The following is a 16,215-nucleotide window of genomic DNA, read 5'->3' on the forward strand; positions in this document are numbered from 1 at the left end:
ATTGTTGTTCCAGCAAGGAGCGGGCAGGGCAGGGCTGGGGAGAGGGAGGCTCTTCAGGAAAAGGTGCCTCCATGCATTGGCATTTCCAAGAAAATTCCCAATCAGCCCCACTGAGCTCAGCCCTGGAGGGTTCCTCCCTTCCACATCTGCAAGGGAAAAGCTTCAGAAGAGTGGAGAGAACCACACATGAACAAGGAGAAATCTAGAATTTATTATCCAGCATTCCAAGTGTTTCTTTCCAACATTCCAGAACAAAGATACTCTCCTTAAAGTGCTTTTTCATTTATTAAAATGAGCAACTTGTACCGAGGCTGCTCCACGTGTCCCTCTCAGACTCGTGCTGAGTTTGCTTTGCAGCAGGTCTTGAAAAGGAAAACAACATTGACACTCGGGAGCCTGGGAGCAGGGAGAAGATTCCTGGGACTCATCCACGCCGAACGAACTCCAACCATCCCAGCTGCTGCGGGGAGCTGCGGCTTGCAGCAGCTCGGGCTTCTGCTCACACTCCCTGTCTCCACCTCTGCCCTTCCCAGAGGGTTTGTGTAACACTGTCAGGGATTTGCTGCTGGGGAAGGGGAGCTGGAGGCTGCGAGGGCGCGCTGGGAGGTGCTGACAGCTCTTGGGGCAGGATTCCAGAGCGGGAGTGGGCGGGGGCAGGACGGCTGCGGGACGCTCCCGGGATTAGTCCTGCTGGAACCGGAACGTCTCGTAGTCCTCTGGGATGGTGTCTGAGGTTAAAGCAAACAGAGATCAGGGGCAGGAACAGCAGGGAGAAGCAGGCTCGTGTCCTGTTTGCTGCCCTGGTCCCGTGGCTGTGCAGGTGTCCACGACTGGAAAATGGAGAATTCCCAGTCTGCCTCTCCCAACTCACCGTTGCAGCGGTAGCGGAGGTTGGACCAGATGATGTTCTCCTGGGAGAAGCAGAAGACCCCGAGGCGTCCCCCTCTCATGGTGGTGTCCAGGACAACTCCGGTGTCTGCCACGACCTCGGGGCCCTCGTAGAACCGAGCCCTGGAGGGGAACAAGGCAGGGAGTGGCAGGAGCTCCCCGGCCTCAGGGCTGCTCCGTCCCTGGGTGTGCCTGGCCGTGGGTGAGCTCCCCTCCAGACCCGTCCTGGGGCTCCCTGGGGCTGATTGTCCCGGTGGGAATGGTGGGAATGGTCCTGCCCTGAGCCTCACCTGATGTAGCCGACCTGGGGCCGGTGCTGCAGGAACCAGCGGTAGGAGGTCTTGTCCTTCCAGCCCGAATTCCGGGGGTCCTTCCAGAGCAGCTTCACCTGGTCCGTGGTGTCTCCCGTGTGCCACAGGGAATTCCGCAGGTACTCCCCAGGGCCCGTTTTGGATTTCACTGCCTGGGACAGAGGAGAGCCTGCTCAGTGTGTGCACAAAGGATTCAACACAGCTGCCTATCCCAAGGCAAAACTCCAGCAGGGAATTGCTCCTGCAGGGCTCCTTCACCTTCAGCTGAATGCCAGGCTCTGCCACGGCCCGGAAGGGGTTTGCCTGCCAGTAGGTCTGCTCCATCTGCTTCCACATCACCACGTAGAAGCTGGAGCTGTCCTGGTAGCCGAAGATGAAGCCGGCGTAGTCGTCGTCCGTGGCCGTGTTGACGTGGAAGGTGCCCTCGAAATCCACCCCGTTAAAGGCTGTGTACCCTGTCAGGGCCAGCAGAGCAGAGACTCAGCGTTCCAGCACAGAACAGAGCCAGGACTCAGCCAGGATTTTGCCAGGGGGAATCTGGACTCCGTGCAGTACAGGGAGCAGTGGATGGAGTCATTAAGCAGTGGCTGATCAGAGCAGCACTGAGTGATGATTTCCCAAAGGGAGAAGGGGAATTCCTCACCTACAGCCAGGCCAGGGTCACTGTTCATGGTCTGGACAATCTCCATGCCCTGGGAAGGAGGAATTGGGACTCTTTAGAGCAATTCCAGACACACCAAACTCCCTCCTGTGCTGCTCCAGGGCTGTGACTCGGGGATTTGGGCGCTGCAGAACCACGGAGCCTTTTGGGGAAAACCCTCCAGGGCTGCTCCCAGCTGGAGCTCTCCCGACCTGGTTGAGGACGATCCAGTTGGGGTCAATCTGGGCGTCCCCCTCGGGGTCCAGCACCACGGTCTGGAAGGCCCTGAAGTCCGTGAGCGTCACCTCGGCGTTCTCGGGGCAGACGTCGATCCTGTCGATCACCATGTCCCTGTCGAAGTCATCCTCACACAGGTTCCCCACGCCGTCCCCTGGGCACGAGGAGGAGGAGGAGGAGGAGGAAGGAGCCTGGAGCAGCAGCTCCTGCCCTGGGTTTGCTCAGCCTCAGGCAGCACCAGGGGCAGCTGAGGGCACCGAGGGGCTGGGACACCCTGAGGAGCTGCAGAGAAACCTGGAGGCTTCTCCTGCTGGCAGAGAAACCCCTCAAAGCCCAGACACTGCTGGGAGAGAGAGCCTGACCCCAAACATCCCAAACATGACCCCAAACGTGACCCTAAATTGATCCCAAACCTGACCCCAAGCCTGGCCCCAGCGCTGGCACTGTGAACATCTGCCATGCCCCAGCCCTGGCACGAGCTGGTGCCAGTAAAAGCCAAACTCCTGCAGATCCCAGAGCCCGGAGTGACCCCAGGACCCCCAAAGGACCCCCGTCCCTCCCTCCCCCCTCACCATCCGAGTCCTCCTGGCCCGGGTTGGGCACCAGCCTGCAGTTGTCGGGGCCAGGGGGCCTGAAGTCGGGGATGCCATCATCATCATCATCCTCGTCACACTCGTCCCCCAGCCCGTCGCCGTCCGTGTCCACCTGGGAGCTGTTGGGCACCGTGGGGCAGTTGTCCCTCGAGTCCTGGTGCCCGTCCCCGTCGCTGGGAGAAGGGACAGGGACAGGGACAGGGACAGGTCACCCAGGGCCACCAGCACAGGAGGCTCCCGGGGCTGAGCTGCGGCTGCATCACTGATTTCAGCCCCAAGGTCACACCAGGAGTGTCCCTGCTGAACGTGGGCAGCTCTGGGGGGCTCCTTCCTTCCAGTGGTCACTTTTTGTGAGGCCTGAAGAAAATCCTGAACCTCCATTTTTTATAGGATAAGGCCAAGCCAGGTTTTCACAGCCCTTTGGTTCCTTCACCCCCAGGATTTCATGCAGATAAATAGAATTTTTAGTTTCTGCAGCTCACCTGTCCTGGTTGGTGTCACAGACATCTCCCACCAGATCGTGGTCAGTGTCTTTCTAGAAAAACAAAGGAAGAATAATTTAAATTTTCCAGAGGAAAAGGCAAGGAAGAGAACAGAGAGCTGCCAACAGCAGGAGAATTTCTGTGGGAATTTTTGGGGGATTCTGAGGAACTCCAGCAGTGGGACAGGGCAGGAAGGGAGAGCCCAGAGTGCCCCATTTCCTCCCTGGTTCCAGAGGGAATTTCCCTTTGTGCCACGGCAGGGTGCAGCTGGAGCTGTCCCCAGGGGTGGCTGGGTGGCAGCAGTGGCCCTGCAGGACCCCTGGCTCTGTACCTGGTCGGGGTTGCTGAGGGTGGGGCAGCTGTCACAGGCGTCCCCCACGCCGTCCCCGTCCCCGTCCCGCTGGTCAGGGTTGGGCACTCTCCTGCAGTTGTCCATGGCGTTTTTGATCCCTGCAAAACAGGGCAGAGAGGATCCACAAGAACCCAGGGGCTGATTGATGCTGAAGCAAGGATTTCAGGGTTTGGGGTGGTGTTTGCTGGGAGCCCTGGCTGCTGGGAGCAGCTTTGTGCCAGCTGTGATCAGCTCAGTCTCCAAAGCCAGCCAGGTTTGTGACCAGCCCTGACTCCCCAGCCTGAGCCAGGAGCTGCAGATATTCCCAAATTTCCCCCTTGAAATGCAGCACAAGGCAGTCAGGACGAGGCTGGGTGTGACAGCGAGCAATAAAACAAAAATAAACCAAAGGCTGAGAGCAGCCGGGGGAGGGGACAGGGGACACGGGACCGCCCGTCTGTCACCCAGGAGCGGAGCTGGGGCCACCCCGCAGGAGGCACCGGGGCCGGCCCGCCCTCACCGTCCCCGTCCATGTCGTCGTCACACTCGTCGCCCCTGCCGTCGCCGTCGATGTCCCTCTGGTCGTTGTTCTTCACCTGCCGGCAGTTGTCACACGCGTCCCCGAAGTTGTCCTTGTCGGCGTTGCGCTGGTCCGTGTTCCTCGTGTACACGCAGTTGTCCTGCGGGGCCGGGACACGCTGGGGACAGCAGCTCCGCCTGGGTGTCCCCGGCCTGGAGCCACTGAGCACAGGCTCCCAGCCCTCCCGGGGCCCCTCCGGCCTCAGGAGGTTCCTCAGGCTGGATTGAGACCCTCAGAGCCCCCAGAGCGAGGCCTGGGGACCCTGAATTCAAACTGGGACCCCTGAACTCCCACTGGGACCCCTGAATTCAAACTGGGACCCCTGAACTCCCACTGGGACCCCTCAATTCCCACTGGGACCCCTGAATTCATACTGGGACCCCTGGACTCACACTGGGACCCCTGAATTCCTACTGAACCCCTAAATCCCCGCTGGCAGCCCGGATTCCCGCTGGCGCCCGGCGGGGCAGCAGCAGCCCAACCTCGGCGTTTGGGATCCCGTCCCCGTCGGCGTCGTCGTCGCAGGCGTCCCCGATGCCGTCCCGGTCCGCGTCCTCCTGGCCCGAGTTGGGCACGGTCACGCAGTTATCCTGCCAGGACAGGGACATGGGACGGAGCCAGCCTGAGCTCCGAGCCCTCAGCAGCACCCAGGGCTGGTCCTGGAGGGAATTTGGGGCGGAATTCCCGATTTCCCCCCTCACCTTGCGGCACTTCTTGTCGGAGCAGCGCTGCTTCTCGTCGGGCACGCCGTCGATGTCCGTGTCCTTGCCGCACACGTAGCCGTTCCCTGCCCAGCCCACGAGGCACTGCAAGGCGGCAGAGACACAAAGGGAGCCCCGAGAGGCCGGGATTCACCAGGGAACGGCACGAAGGGCTGCACACCCCGGGACGGGAAACCCTCGGGAACAACCCCCGGAGAAACATCTCGGGAATTCCACCAGCCCGGGCTGCTGGGCGGGAGGAGCAGAACTCGGCTCTGAGGAGCAGAACTGGGCTCAGGAGCAGAATTGGGCTCTGAGGAGCAGAACTGGGCTCAGGAGCAGCAGAACTGGGCTCTGAGGATGCCGAGCGGATCCTCCTGCTCAGCTCCAGGGAATCCCGCACCCCACGGATTCGGGGAAAAGCAAAACCCCAAAAGCCGGACGGAGCAGCGCAGGGAGGAGCGCAGGAACTGGGCTCAGGAGCAGAATTGGGCTCTGAGGAGCAGAACTGGGCTCAGGAGCAGCAGAACTGGGCTCTGAGGATGCCGAGCGGATCCTCCTGCTCAGCTCCAGGGAATCCCGCACCCCACGGATTCGGGGAAAAGCAAAACCCCAAAAGCCGGACGGAGCAGCGCAGGGAGGAGCGCAGGGACAGGGACGAGCAGGGACGGGTCGGGAAGGGCGCTCTCCAGGAGGGGGCAGTGGCAGAGCCGGGAGAGGAGCGCGGGACGAGGGAACGAGGAGCGAGCAGACCGACCCCAACCCCAGGGAGCTGGGATCAGAGCAGACCCCAATCCCAGGGAATTTGGGATCAGAGCAGACCCCAGTCCCAGGGAATTTGGGATCAGAGCAGACCCCAATCCCAGGGAATTTGGGATCACACCCGACCCCAATCCCAGGGCATCTGGGACCCTAACAGTGCAGGAATCAGAGCAGACCCCAATTTTTGGGGGGTCGGACCAGACCCAATCCGCAGGGAAACTGGGATTAAACCCAGACCGCAGGAGGGACCCGACCCCAGGCAGCCTCGAGAGGGTCAGACCTGACCCCAAACTCAGGAGGGTCAGAGCAGTCCCCATTTGCAGGAGGGTCAGAGCAGACCCTTCCACCCCACGGGATCAGACCCGGTCCCGGTCCCGGGTGGCACCGTGCCGGTGCCAGGGCCAGCGGCGCCCGCACCTGGCAGGACAGCGAGCCGTCCCTCTCCACGATGCACTCGGCTTTCTCGTGGCACGGGCTGATCTCGCCGTTGGGGCAGCGCCGCGCCCCGGTCGCCGTCTGGCTCCTGCAGCCGCTGATCTGGTCGCCCACAAAGCCCGGCTTGCAGGCCCCGCATTTGTAGGATCCCTGCGGGAAAACGGGGACGAGCAGCTCGGTAAATCCCTCGGCAGCCCTCCCCGGCCACCTCCCCTGCCCCGGGGGTGGCCTGAGACCTCCCAGGGATCCAGGGCAGCCACGGCTGCTCTGGGAATTCCATCCCATTCCCTGCCCACCCTCCCAGCCAGGAATCCCTTCCCAGTATCCCACCCCAATCTCCCTTTTCCCAGTTTAAATCCACTCCCCGTGTCCTGTCCCTCCCTCCTTGTCCCAGTTCCTCCCCAGCTCTCCTGGAGCCCCCCGGGCTCTGAGCTCTCCCTGGATCTCCTCTCCAGTGAAGCCCCCAGGGCTCCAGGGGGGCTCCATCCCTGGCCCCCCCGTGCCCCCGAGGCTTTACCCGGGTGTTGATGCAGATGGAGTTCGGGACACAGTTGCTGGCGGCCCCGGTCTCGCACTCGTTGATGTCGGTGCACACCTGCCGGGAGAGCAGGAGCTGCCCCAGGCCGGCCCCGGCAGGGCCGGGGGCAGCTCAGCAGCCCGGCAGCACGCAGCTCTCCTGCTGAGCAGCCGGAGGCACAGCCCGCCGGGCTCCAGAGCCGCTCCAGAGCAGGAGATTCCAGCCGGGAGCAGAGCTGGGCTGCTGGAATGCCCTCACTTCCATGGGTTTGGAAGCTCAGGGGCTGCATCCCACCACCAGCCCCGAATTCCCAGAGCCACACGTGGGACAATCACCCCTAAAAACCCCAAGCAGCACAGGCTGTTGGGATTTTTGATCTGCCTGGAGCTGTCAGAGAAGCGGGGAGGGGGTGGCAGCAGCTGCAGGAACCCTTCTGTGTCCAGCAGGAAGGATTCCCATTCCCATTCTCGTTCCCATTCCCATTCCCCTTTTTGTTCCCAGCCCCAGGATGGCCCCACAGCCCCGGAGGCGTTGGGATGCTCTGCCCAGCCCCAGTCTGGCACAGGGTGGCTCTGGGGCTCAGGTGCCAGGACACCCTGGGCACTCTCCTCTCCCTGCATTCCCAATACACAGAACCACGGGATCCCAAAACGCTTTGGGTTGGGAGTGACCCTTTAGGAGGGACCTTTCATCATCTCATCCCCACCCCCAGGGACACCTTCCACTATCCCAGGCTGGCCTGGGACACTTCCAGGGCTGGGAATTCCCTCCCATCAGCCGGGAATCCCTTAGCAACCATCACCTCGTGTTTCCCTCCCGACTCTTCCCATGCCTGTGAGTCCCGGCTGCAGAGGGGAGAGAACCCCCAGCTTCCGAGGCACACAGACCCCTGCGGGCCCTCACCTGTCTGTTGGCCCTGGCAAAGGCCAGTCCCACCCCTTCCAGCAGCTGCCCGGTGAAGCCGGGCGGGCAGGGGTCGCAGCGGAAGCCGGGGTTGGTGTTAATGCACTGGACTTTCGGGAAGCAGGGGTTGGCATTGCACTGCAACAAGAGAGAGGGTGCCCAGGGCTGTGCCAGGGGCAGCTCCAGCCCCGGGCACATCCAGCTCTTGCAGTTTTAGTTTGAAGGGAGATAAAGAGCAGAGGAGCTCCTCAGAGGGATGCCCAGCCCGGGTGTGCCCCTGGGGTGCAATAAAACAAAGCCACTTTGGGCTCTGCCTGTCCTCAGGTGACACCAGAGCCCCCAGGGAGCTGCTCTTGCTTCACCTTTTCCTTCCTGGAATGCTCAGAGTCCAGGGACAGTTCCTCCCCCTGGCCTTCAAACACAACTGAGTTGTTTGTTCACCACTCTTTCCAAAGTAGCTCTGAATGCTTTGCTTCCCCAACACTTCATTATTTCCCCTGGATTTTATGCTGGCAGATGCATCACAGAACACAGTGGATCCCATATTTTGGACTGACAATCCCAAAATCTCCCATGGAGCCTTCAGCAGGTTTTTAAATTGAAATGCAACTGAGGCTCTGCAGGAGTGGGACAATCGAGTTCATGGTTTGGGAGGCACAGAGCTCAGGAGCCCTACAAAAAATCCACGGATGAGCAGAGCTTTGCACACACACAGAGCTTAGAATTGGTGGAATGCCACATTTCCTAAAAAAGAGAAAATTTCCTAAAAATACTACACGGTATCTGCCCAGCAAGGCTTGATTTAAGGGCAGAAACAAATCCCTGTGGTTGAGATCTGCTGTCTCAAGGATTATCTGGGAGCTGTTTGGTCCCATTCCACCTTAATAAATCTTATCTCCAGCAACTCCTCAGTGGAGGATGCAGCTCTGGTGCTCCCAGCTCCCCTCCCTGCAGGACAAACCTCAGCGTTCATCCTGTGGGGCTGGGCTGGCCCTGAACCCTCCCGGGAGGGCCAGGCACAGAATTGCAGCTCCTGCAGGAACTGCAGCTCCTGCAGGGATCCCAGGTGTGCCAGGGGCAGGACTGCAGCTCCTGCAGGAACTGCAGCTCCTGCAGGGATCCCATGTGTGCCAGGGGCAGCACTGCAGCTCCTGCAGGAACTGCAGCTCCTGCAGGAACTGCAGCTCCTGCAGGGATCCCATGTGTGCCAGGGGCAGCACTGCAGCTCCTGCAGGAACTGCAGCTCCTGCAGGGATCCCATGTGTGCCAGGCACAGAATTGTAGCTCCTGCATCTCCTGCAGGGCTCTCACAGCCCCGAGTTGCTCCCAGGCCTGGGGCCGAGGCTGTGCCGGTGTCTCCTGTGTCCCCGTGTCCCAGTGTCCCTGTCCCTGTCCCGTGTCCCTGTCCCCTGTCCCGTGTCCCTGTCCCGTGTCCCGTGCCCCTGTCCCGTGTCCGTGTCCCTGTCCCGTGTCCCGTGTCCCCGTCCCGGCCGTGCCGCACCTGGCCCCAGGCGCCGTCCCGCGGCGCGCAGCCCGTGTCGCAGAGCGGCATCCTTCCCTCCGGCACTGCCCCGCGCCGCGCCCGCCGCGCACTTATAGCGGCGGCGTTGGCGCTGCCGGTGCGCCGAGCAAACACCGAGCTGTTTGTTTTGGGGCGGGCCGGGGGTCACCGGCGTGAGCCAAGGAGGCCATGGCTCTGTTGTCCTGTTTGTCCCGTTTTTCCGTCGGTAGCGGCGTCACCGGAGCCGGTGGGTGTTTGTCACGGTTTGTCACGGCTCCGCACGCGGCGCTGCCCCGGGCGCTGCTGGAGCCCAGCTCGCGGTGTCCTGGGGGGTTCTGCTGGGGCAGGAACAGAACACAGCCTGCCCGCAGCGCTGTGGTGCCCTCACAACACCCTGGAGCAGTCTCATCACCCACATTCTCACTGTTCAGCCCTTTCTGAGAAGCTCAAACTGCTCTCTCTGGGACTCCAGGAGTGCAAGCAGAAGTCACAAGTGCAATTCACAATGGTGGAGTCTCTTAAATTCACTAAGAATAAAACCTTTTCTTGTAGCTGTCTCCAGCAGAATATCAATAAAAGTCTGTGGATGGATTTGTGTATTTTTTACAGATGATTTCTTTCAGATCCCTTCCAGCAAGCTTCCATTAGATTTATTCATCATGGAATCCCTGTCCCTGTCCTGTGTCCCCGGTGTCCCCCGTCCCGGTCCCCGTTACCTCGTTGATGTCGGAGCAGTGGGTGCCGTTGCCGGAGTAGCCGGCGGGGCAGGGCCCGCAGCGGAAGCCGCCGCCGCTCTCGGTGCAGGGCACGCCCGGGAAGCAGGGGCTGGGGACACAGCGGCTGAACTGCGTCATGGTGATGACAGGGCCGGTCACCTCGGGCCGCATGCCTGGGGACACAGGGGTGAGCCAGAGCCAGGGACACAGGGGTGTCCCAGAGCCACCATGGGGTGTCCCAGAGCCACCAGAACAACCATGGGGTGTCCCAGAGCCAGGAACACCGGGGTGTCCCAGAGCCAGGAACACCGGGGTGTCCCAGAGCCACCACGGGGTGTCCCAGAGCCACCGTAACACCTGGAGTGTCCCAGAACAACCACGGGGTGTCCCAGAGCCACCTCGGGGTGTCCCAGAGCCACCAGAGCCACCATGGGGTGTCCCAGTGCCACCGGAACAACCACGGGGTGTCCCAGAGCCAGGAACACCGGGGGTGTCCCAGAGCCACCAGTGCCACCCTGGGGTGTCCCAGAGCCACCTGGAGTGTCCCAGAGCCACCAGCCCAGCTGATGGCCCGGGGCAGAAGCAAAGGCTGGGGCAGCAGAGGGGCAGGAAGGGGGCAGGGACAGAGGGACAGGGGGGCAGCAGGGACAGGGACAGAGGGACAGGGGGCAGCAGGGACAGAGGGACAGGGACAGAGGGACAGGGGCACACGGGCTCTCACCGCAGGCGTCGCACTCCATGACCGTGTTCTTCAGGAACGTGATCTCCTTGATCTGCAGGGGAACAGCGCGGGCTGAGCCGGGAGGGGTCCCGGCACCCCGGGGTGTGCCACGAATGGATAATTAATAATAATAATAATAAATTTAAAATAAAATAAATACTAAACCAGCGCCGGGCTGAGCCGGGACTGGCACCGGGATCCTGGCACTCCCAGCCAGTGAAATCAATAAATAAATAAATAAATAAATAAATAATAATAATAATAATAATTATAATAATAATAATGAATAAAAATTTAAAATTAAATGAAATTAATAAATACTAAAAATAAACATATAAAGAAATAAATGAAATTATTTTTAAAAATACGAAATTAAATTAAACTTGAAGGGTTTTTTCCTCCTTTTGGTTTTTCCCAACTTGAGGGTTTTTTCACCTGGAATTCTTTCCCAGCTGGAGGTTTTATTTCAGCTGGAATTCTTTCCCAGCTGGAGGGTTTATTTCACCTGGAATTCTTTCCCAGCTGGAGGTTTATTTCACCTGGAATTCTTTCCCAGCTGGAGGTTTATTTCAGCTGGAATTCCTTCCCAACGTGGCTTTCCCCACCCTGCCGTTGCTCCCAGCCTGGCAGTTTCCCCAGCCCCCGGCTCAGGTTGCAGCAGGATCTGCTCACGGCGCAGGCAGCACAGAATTCCCAGAGCCGGGAAATCCGGGATCAGGAATCCTCACCCACCTGCTGCTTCAGCAAGTCCCGGACCTCCAGCAGCACCTGCTTGGTCTCCCTCATTTCCTGCAGCATTTCCGGCCCGACTTCTCCTCCTAAAAACCCAAAAGTGTTGGGGAAATCCCACAAGATCCCAGGTTTATAATCCAGCTGATTATAAACCTGGGAAAGTTTATCATCTAGGTGGTTATAAACCTGGGAAGGTTTCTATTCATATCTATTATATTAATGTATATATGAATATATATGAAAATATGAATATAATATATGTATATGTTTAAACACTCATATTAATATATTAATATACAATGCATATTAATATATTTATGTATTAATATGATTAATACTTTAATTACTATATGAGCATATCTATTTATATGAAATATATTATTATATGGATCTATTAGAATATATTTATATATTTAAATATTTATATGAATATATAAGAACAGATAATATATATTCATATATGAATAAGAATCATATTAATGATACTTTGTAATCATATATATTCATATATTGATGATAATAATATTAATAATACTTTATAATAATATATATTCATATATCAATTATAATAATATCAATAATACTTTCATTATTATTCATATACTCTTTTCTATTATATGAACAATAATTATATGAATATAATAATTATATGGATAACATTCATACATTATTATATCAATACTTTAGCATTCAGGATTCAGCTCCATCCCGAGGAGTTCCTGGCTGGAACGGGGTTTAGGAACATTGATCTGTTATTGTATCAATAATTTAACATTTAGGACTCAGCTCCATCCCGAGGAGTTCTGCTGGAACGGGGTTTAGGAACATTCATCTGTTATTGTATCAATTTAACACTGAGGGTTCAGCTCCATCCCGAGGAGTTCCTGGCTGGAGTGGGATTTGGGAACATTCAGATTTTATTGTATCAATGATTTAACATGATCAGGACTCAGCTTCATCCCGAGGAGTTCTGCTGGAATGTGGGGCTGGAGTGGGGTTTGGGAACATTCATCTGTTACTGTATCAATAATTCCACATGATTCCCTGCTGGAATGTGGGGCTGCAGGGGTGTGGAGCAGCTCCTGGGCCCCGGCCCTGAGCCGCACTCGGGGGATTTGGGGCCAAAAGCGGCAAAAGCGGGGCCCGGGGCGGGGCAGCTCCACCCGGGAGCTGTGCCTCTCACCTGTGCCCTCTCACCTGTGCCCTCTCTCTCCCCCGTGCCCCTCTCACCTGTGCCCTCTCTCCCCCATGCCCTCTCACCTCTCCCCATGCCCTCTCTCTCCCCGTGCCCTCTCTCTCACCTGCTCCCCTCTCACCTGTGCCCTCTGTGCCCTCTCCCCTGTGCCCTCTCCCCTCTCCCCGTGCCCTTCTCTCACCTGCTCCCCTCTCCCCGTGCCCTCTCCCCGTGCCCTCTTACCTGTTCCCTCTCTCCCCGTGCCCTCTCCCCTCTCCCCCGTGCCCTCTCTCTCCCCGTTCCCTCTCCCCGTGCCCTCTCTCCCGTGCCCTCTCTCACCTGCTCCCGCGGCACTCCCGGTACCGCGGCTGGAGGCGGGGTCCCTGCGGGCGGCGCTTGGGAGCGGCCGGCTGGGATCTTGGGGACACAAAGGAGAGGGGCTCAGCGGGAAAACCGGGAATGACCGGGATGAACCGAGATGAACCGGGAATGAACCGGGAATGAACCGGGAATGAACCGGGAATGACCGGAATGAACCGGGAATGAACCGGGAATGAACCGGAACGAACCGGGAAAAACCGGGAATGAACCGGGATGAACCGGGAATGAACCGGGAATGAACCGGGATGAACCGGGAATGAACCGGGAATGAACCGGGAATGAACCGGGAATGAACCGGAACGAACCGGGAAAAACCGGGAATGAACCGGGATGAACCGGGAATGAACCGGAACGAACCGGGAATGAACTGGCAAAAAAACGGGAATGAACCGGGAATGCTGGGGGTGAGCTCCGGGAACACCGGGAATTCTGGGGTCAGGAGCAGCCCCAGGGGATTCGGGAATTCTGGGGTCAGGATGAGCCCCAGGGAATTCGGGAATTCCGGGGTCAGGATGAGCCCCAGGGAATTCAGGAATTCTGGGGTCAGGATGAGCCCCAGGGGATTCGGGAATTCTGGGGTCAGGAGCAGCCCCAGGGAATTCGGGAATTCTGGGGTCAGGAGCAGCCCCAGGGGATTCGGGAATTCTGGGGTCAGGATGAGCCCCAGGGAATTCGGGAATTCTGGGGTCAGGATGAGCCCCAGGGAATTCGGGAATTCCGGGGTCAGGAGCAGCCCCAGGGAATTCAGGAATTCTGGGGTCAGGAGCAGCTCCAGTGGAAATCAGGAATTCTGCAGGGTCAGAGAAAAATCATCAGGAATTTGGGCCCTGCACCCCTGAGCAGGGAGAATTTCCCAGCACTGATCTCATAAAAATTCCTCATTTCCACAGCACAAACAAACCCAAAACCTCGTGGATCTTCCCCAAAAAATAAAAATAAATGGTGAATATTTGTGAGCTGTGCAGTAAATTTTGGATTGGGGATAATCTGGATTGCCAGAAATCCTCCTGGAGCTGGGAATTCCCCAAAAGCAGATTTGGAGAAGTGGAATTTGAACATTCCTGGAGGGCAGGAAATCCAAGGATGTGCTGGGACCTTCTGGGGGATAATCTTATTTATTTCCTTGATTTTCCTTCAATAAAACTTTCCTTATTATTTATTTCCTTGATTTTCCTTCAATAAAGTTTCAGGAGGAAAATGAGTGAAAAAATCCCACGGAGCATTTACAGTTTTCCTACAAAATCCCCCTCAACATTTTCAGGAAAAATCCTCCTCTTTATCACCTTCCACCCCTCAGCATTTTCAGAGCGGCCTAAAAAACCCTCAAAAAATCAGAATTGAGTCAGGATTAAAGTGGAGTTAAGGCAGAGTTAAATCAGAATGAAATCAACATCAAATCAGAGTAAAATCAGAGTAAAATTGGAGTTCAAGCGGAGTTCAAGCGGAGTTAAATCAGAATTAAAGTGGAGTTAGATCAGAATTAAAGCAGAGTTAAAGCAGAATGAAATCAGCATTAAATCAGAGTTAAATCAGGATTAAAGCAGAATGAAATCAGAGTTAAATCCGAGTTAAAGAAGAGTTAAGTCAGAATTAAAGAGTTAAAGCAGGGTTAAATCAGGATTAAATCAGAGTTAAATCCGAATGAAATCAGAGCTAAGGCAGAGTTAAATCAGAATGAAATGAGAGTTAAATCAGAGTTAAAGCAGGATTAAATCAGCATTAAACCAGAGTTAAACCTGAATGAAATCAGAGTTAAGGCAGAGTTAAAGAAGAGTTAAAGCAGAGTTAAATGAGAATGAAATCAGAGCTAAGGCAGGGTTAAATCAGAATGAAATGAGAGTTAGATCAGAGTTAAATCAGTGTTAAAGAGTTAAATCCGAGTTAAAGCAGAGTTAAATCCGAATGAAATCAGAGTTAAATCAGAATGAAAGGAGAGTCAAAGCAGAGTCAAAGCAGAGTTAAATCTGAGTTAAATCCGAGTTAAATCAGAATTAAAGAGTTAAAGCAGGGTTAAATCAGGATTAAATCAGAGTTAAATCCGAATGAAATCAGAGCTAAGGCAGAGTTAAATCAGAATGAAATGAGAGTTAAAGCAGAGTCGAAGCAGAGTCAAAGCAGAGTTTAACCAGCATCAAGCCAGAGTTCCAGCAGAGCTCAGCCAGAGTTAAACCGGAGCTGAACCGGAGTTTTAACCCGTCATTAACCCCGCATTAACCCGGCATTAACCCTTACCGATCCTCCTCTGCTGGCACCAGGAGCGGGGACAGGCCAGGAGCAGCAGCAGCAGCAGCGCTGGGACCATCCCGGCTCGGGGAGCAGCTGCGGGAGCTGCGGGAGCTGCAGGAGTGCGGGGGCTGCAGGGGCTGCAGGAGTGCAGGAACTGCGGGAACTTCAGAACCCCAGGAGCTGCAGGGGCTGCAGGGGTGCAGGAACTGCAAGAGTGCAGCAGCTCAGGAGTGCAGGAACTTCAGAACCCCAGGAGCTGCAGGGGCTGCAGGGGCTCAGGAGCTGCCGGCGCTGCCCATGCGGGAGCCGCTATTTATGAGCCTCTGTCCGTCCGTCTGTCTGTCCGTCCGTCTGTCCGTCTGTCCGTCCCGGGCCGGCCCCGCGCTGCCGTCACCGCTGGCCGCGGCTGCGAGAGCGAACAGCGCCACGGCCCCGCGGCACAGAAATCACAGAAACGCCACTGGATTTTTGCCTTTTCTTTGGTGCTAAAATAGGCAGGAAAAAAAAAAAAAAAGGAAGAAAATTCCTGGTTTTTGTTTTGTTGGGTTTTTTTTTTTTTGGGGGGGTGGGTTTGCTAAAATAGGGAAGAGAATTCCAGGTTTTTGTGGGTTTTTAAACTTTTTTTTTTAGTGTTAAAACAGGCAGGAATAAAAAGACCTGGAATTAAAAACTGGAAGAAAATTCCAGGATTTTTTTCTTTCTTTCTTTTTTTTTAATTTTTTTTTTTTGGAGGTATAATAGTTAGAAAAAAAAAAGGAAGAAAAAACTGGAAGAAAATTCCATTCTTGTTTTGTTCTGTTTCCTTGGGGTTTTTTGTTTGTTTTGGTGTTTTTGTACTAAAATAGGAAAGAGAATTTTAGATTTTTTATTATTATTATTTTGTGCTAAAATAGGAAGAAAAATTCCTTTTTTAAAATTTGGTGCTAAAATAGGGAAAAATTCAAGATTTTTTTTCTTGTGCTAAAATAAGCAAAAAAAAAAAATCCAGATTTCTTTTTTTTTTTTTTTTTGGTGTTAAAACAGGGAAGAAAATTCCAGATTCCAAAATGCCAATTATTCTTTCCTGGGGGGTTCATTTCCTCCCCAGGCCGGGCAGACGATGACTCAGGCTGCATTTCCCACTGAACATCTGAGACATCTCAGAGCTCCAGAACTGCACAGAAATTCTCTTCAAACTCCCCCGGGGGGAAATTCCCCACCCTGAAACTGGAGCCATTTCCATTTCCGTGCCCTTCACCCCCAAATCCTTTTATTCCATTCCTGAAGGGAGGGTGAAATGCAAAAATGAGGGGGAAAAAGGAAATTTTGCAGTTTTTTCTCCCCATCAGGAGTGAGAAATCAGCCCTGGGGCAGCTGAGGGAAAACCGGAAAAATTTCCAAGAAT

The 16,215-nt window shown here is 55.5% G+C and overlaps 1 protein-coding gene across 2 annotated transcripts; it reads right to left on the reverse strand.

Annotated features, from left to right (window-relative positions):
* Nucleotides 1-189: 189 nt before the first annotated feature.
* LOC120499021 (cartilage oligomeric matrix protein) lies at nucleotides 190-15,254 on the reverse strand. 2 transcript variants are annotated; one of them, XM_039702400.1, is made up of 20 exons: nucleotides 14,838-15,254; nucleotides 12,564-12,641; nucleotides 11,051-11,136; nucleotides 10,319-10,370; nucleotides 9,598-9,770; nucleotides 7,381-7,518; nucleotides 6,478-6,555; nucleotides 5,943-6,110; nucleotides 4,764-4,868; nucleotides 4,545-4,652; nucleotides 4,003-4,162; nucleotides 3,483-3,601; nucleotides 3,152-3,204; nucleotides 2,649-2,842; nucleotides 2,052-2,230; nucleotides 1,843-1,891; nucleotides 1,458-1,654; nucleotides 1,179-1,351; nucleotides 872-1,011; nucleotides 190-728 (listed from the first exon to the last, which is right to left on the reverse strand). In XM_039702400.1, exons 1-20 carry the CDS (start codon nucleotides 14,905-14,907, stop codon nucleotides 682-684), a joined length of 2,367 nt encoding a protein of 788 aa, XP_039558334.1. In that variant the 5' UTR covers nucleotides 14,908-15,254; the 3' UTR covers nucleotides 190-681. The 2 variants fall into 2 exon arrangements, with proteins under 2 accessions (XP_039558334.1, XP_039558335.1); XM_039702401.1 differs by lacking the exon at nucleotides 12,564-12,641 and having other exon boundaries at nucleotides 14,838-15,252.
* Nucleotides 15,255-16,215: the final 961 nt, after the last annotated feature.

Source organism: Passer montanus, unplaced genomic scaffold (genome assembly GCF_014805655.1).
Source record: "Passer montanus isolate IOZ18808 unplaced genomic scaffold, ASM1480565v1 scaffold156, whole genome shotgun sequence".
Lineage (NCBI taxonomy): Eukaryota > Metazoa > Chordata > Aves > Passeriformes > Passeridae > Passer > Passer montanus.

Excerpts from the sequence above, each read along its gene's own strand:
- LOC120499021 (XM_039702400.1), bottom strand. The coding sequence starts at position 14,907 with ATGGTCCCAGCGCTGCTGCTGCTGCTGCTCCTGGCCTGTCCCCGCTCC. Across the intron at positions 4,653-4,763 it reads CCGACAAGAAGTGCCGCAAG|GATAACTGCGTGACCGTGCC; the intron begins GTGAGGGGGGAA and ends CTGTCCTGGCAG. Across the intron at positions 1,012-1,178 it reads CCCCAGGTCGGCTACATCAG|GGCTCGGTTCTACGAGGGCC; the intron begins GTGAGGCTCAGG and ends GTTCCCCTCCAG.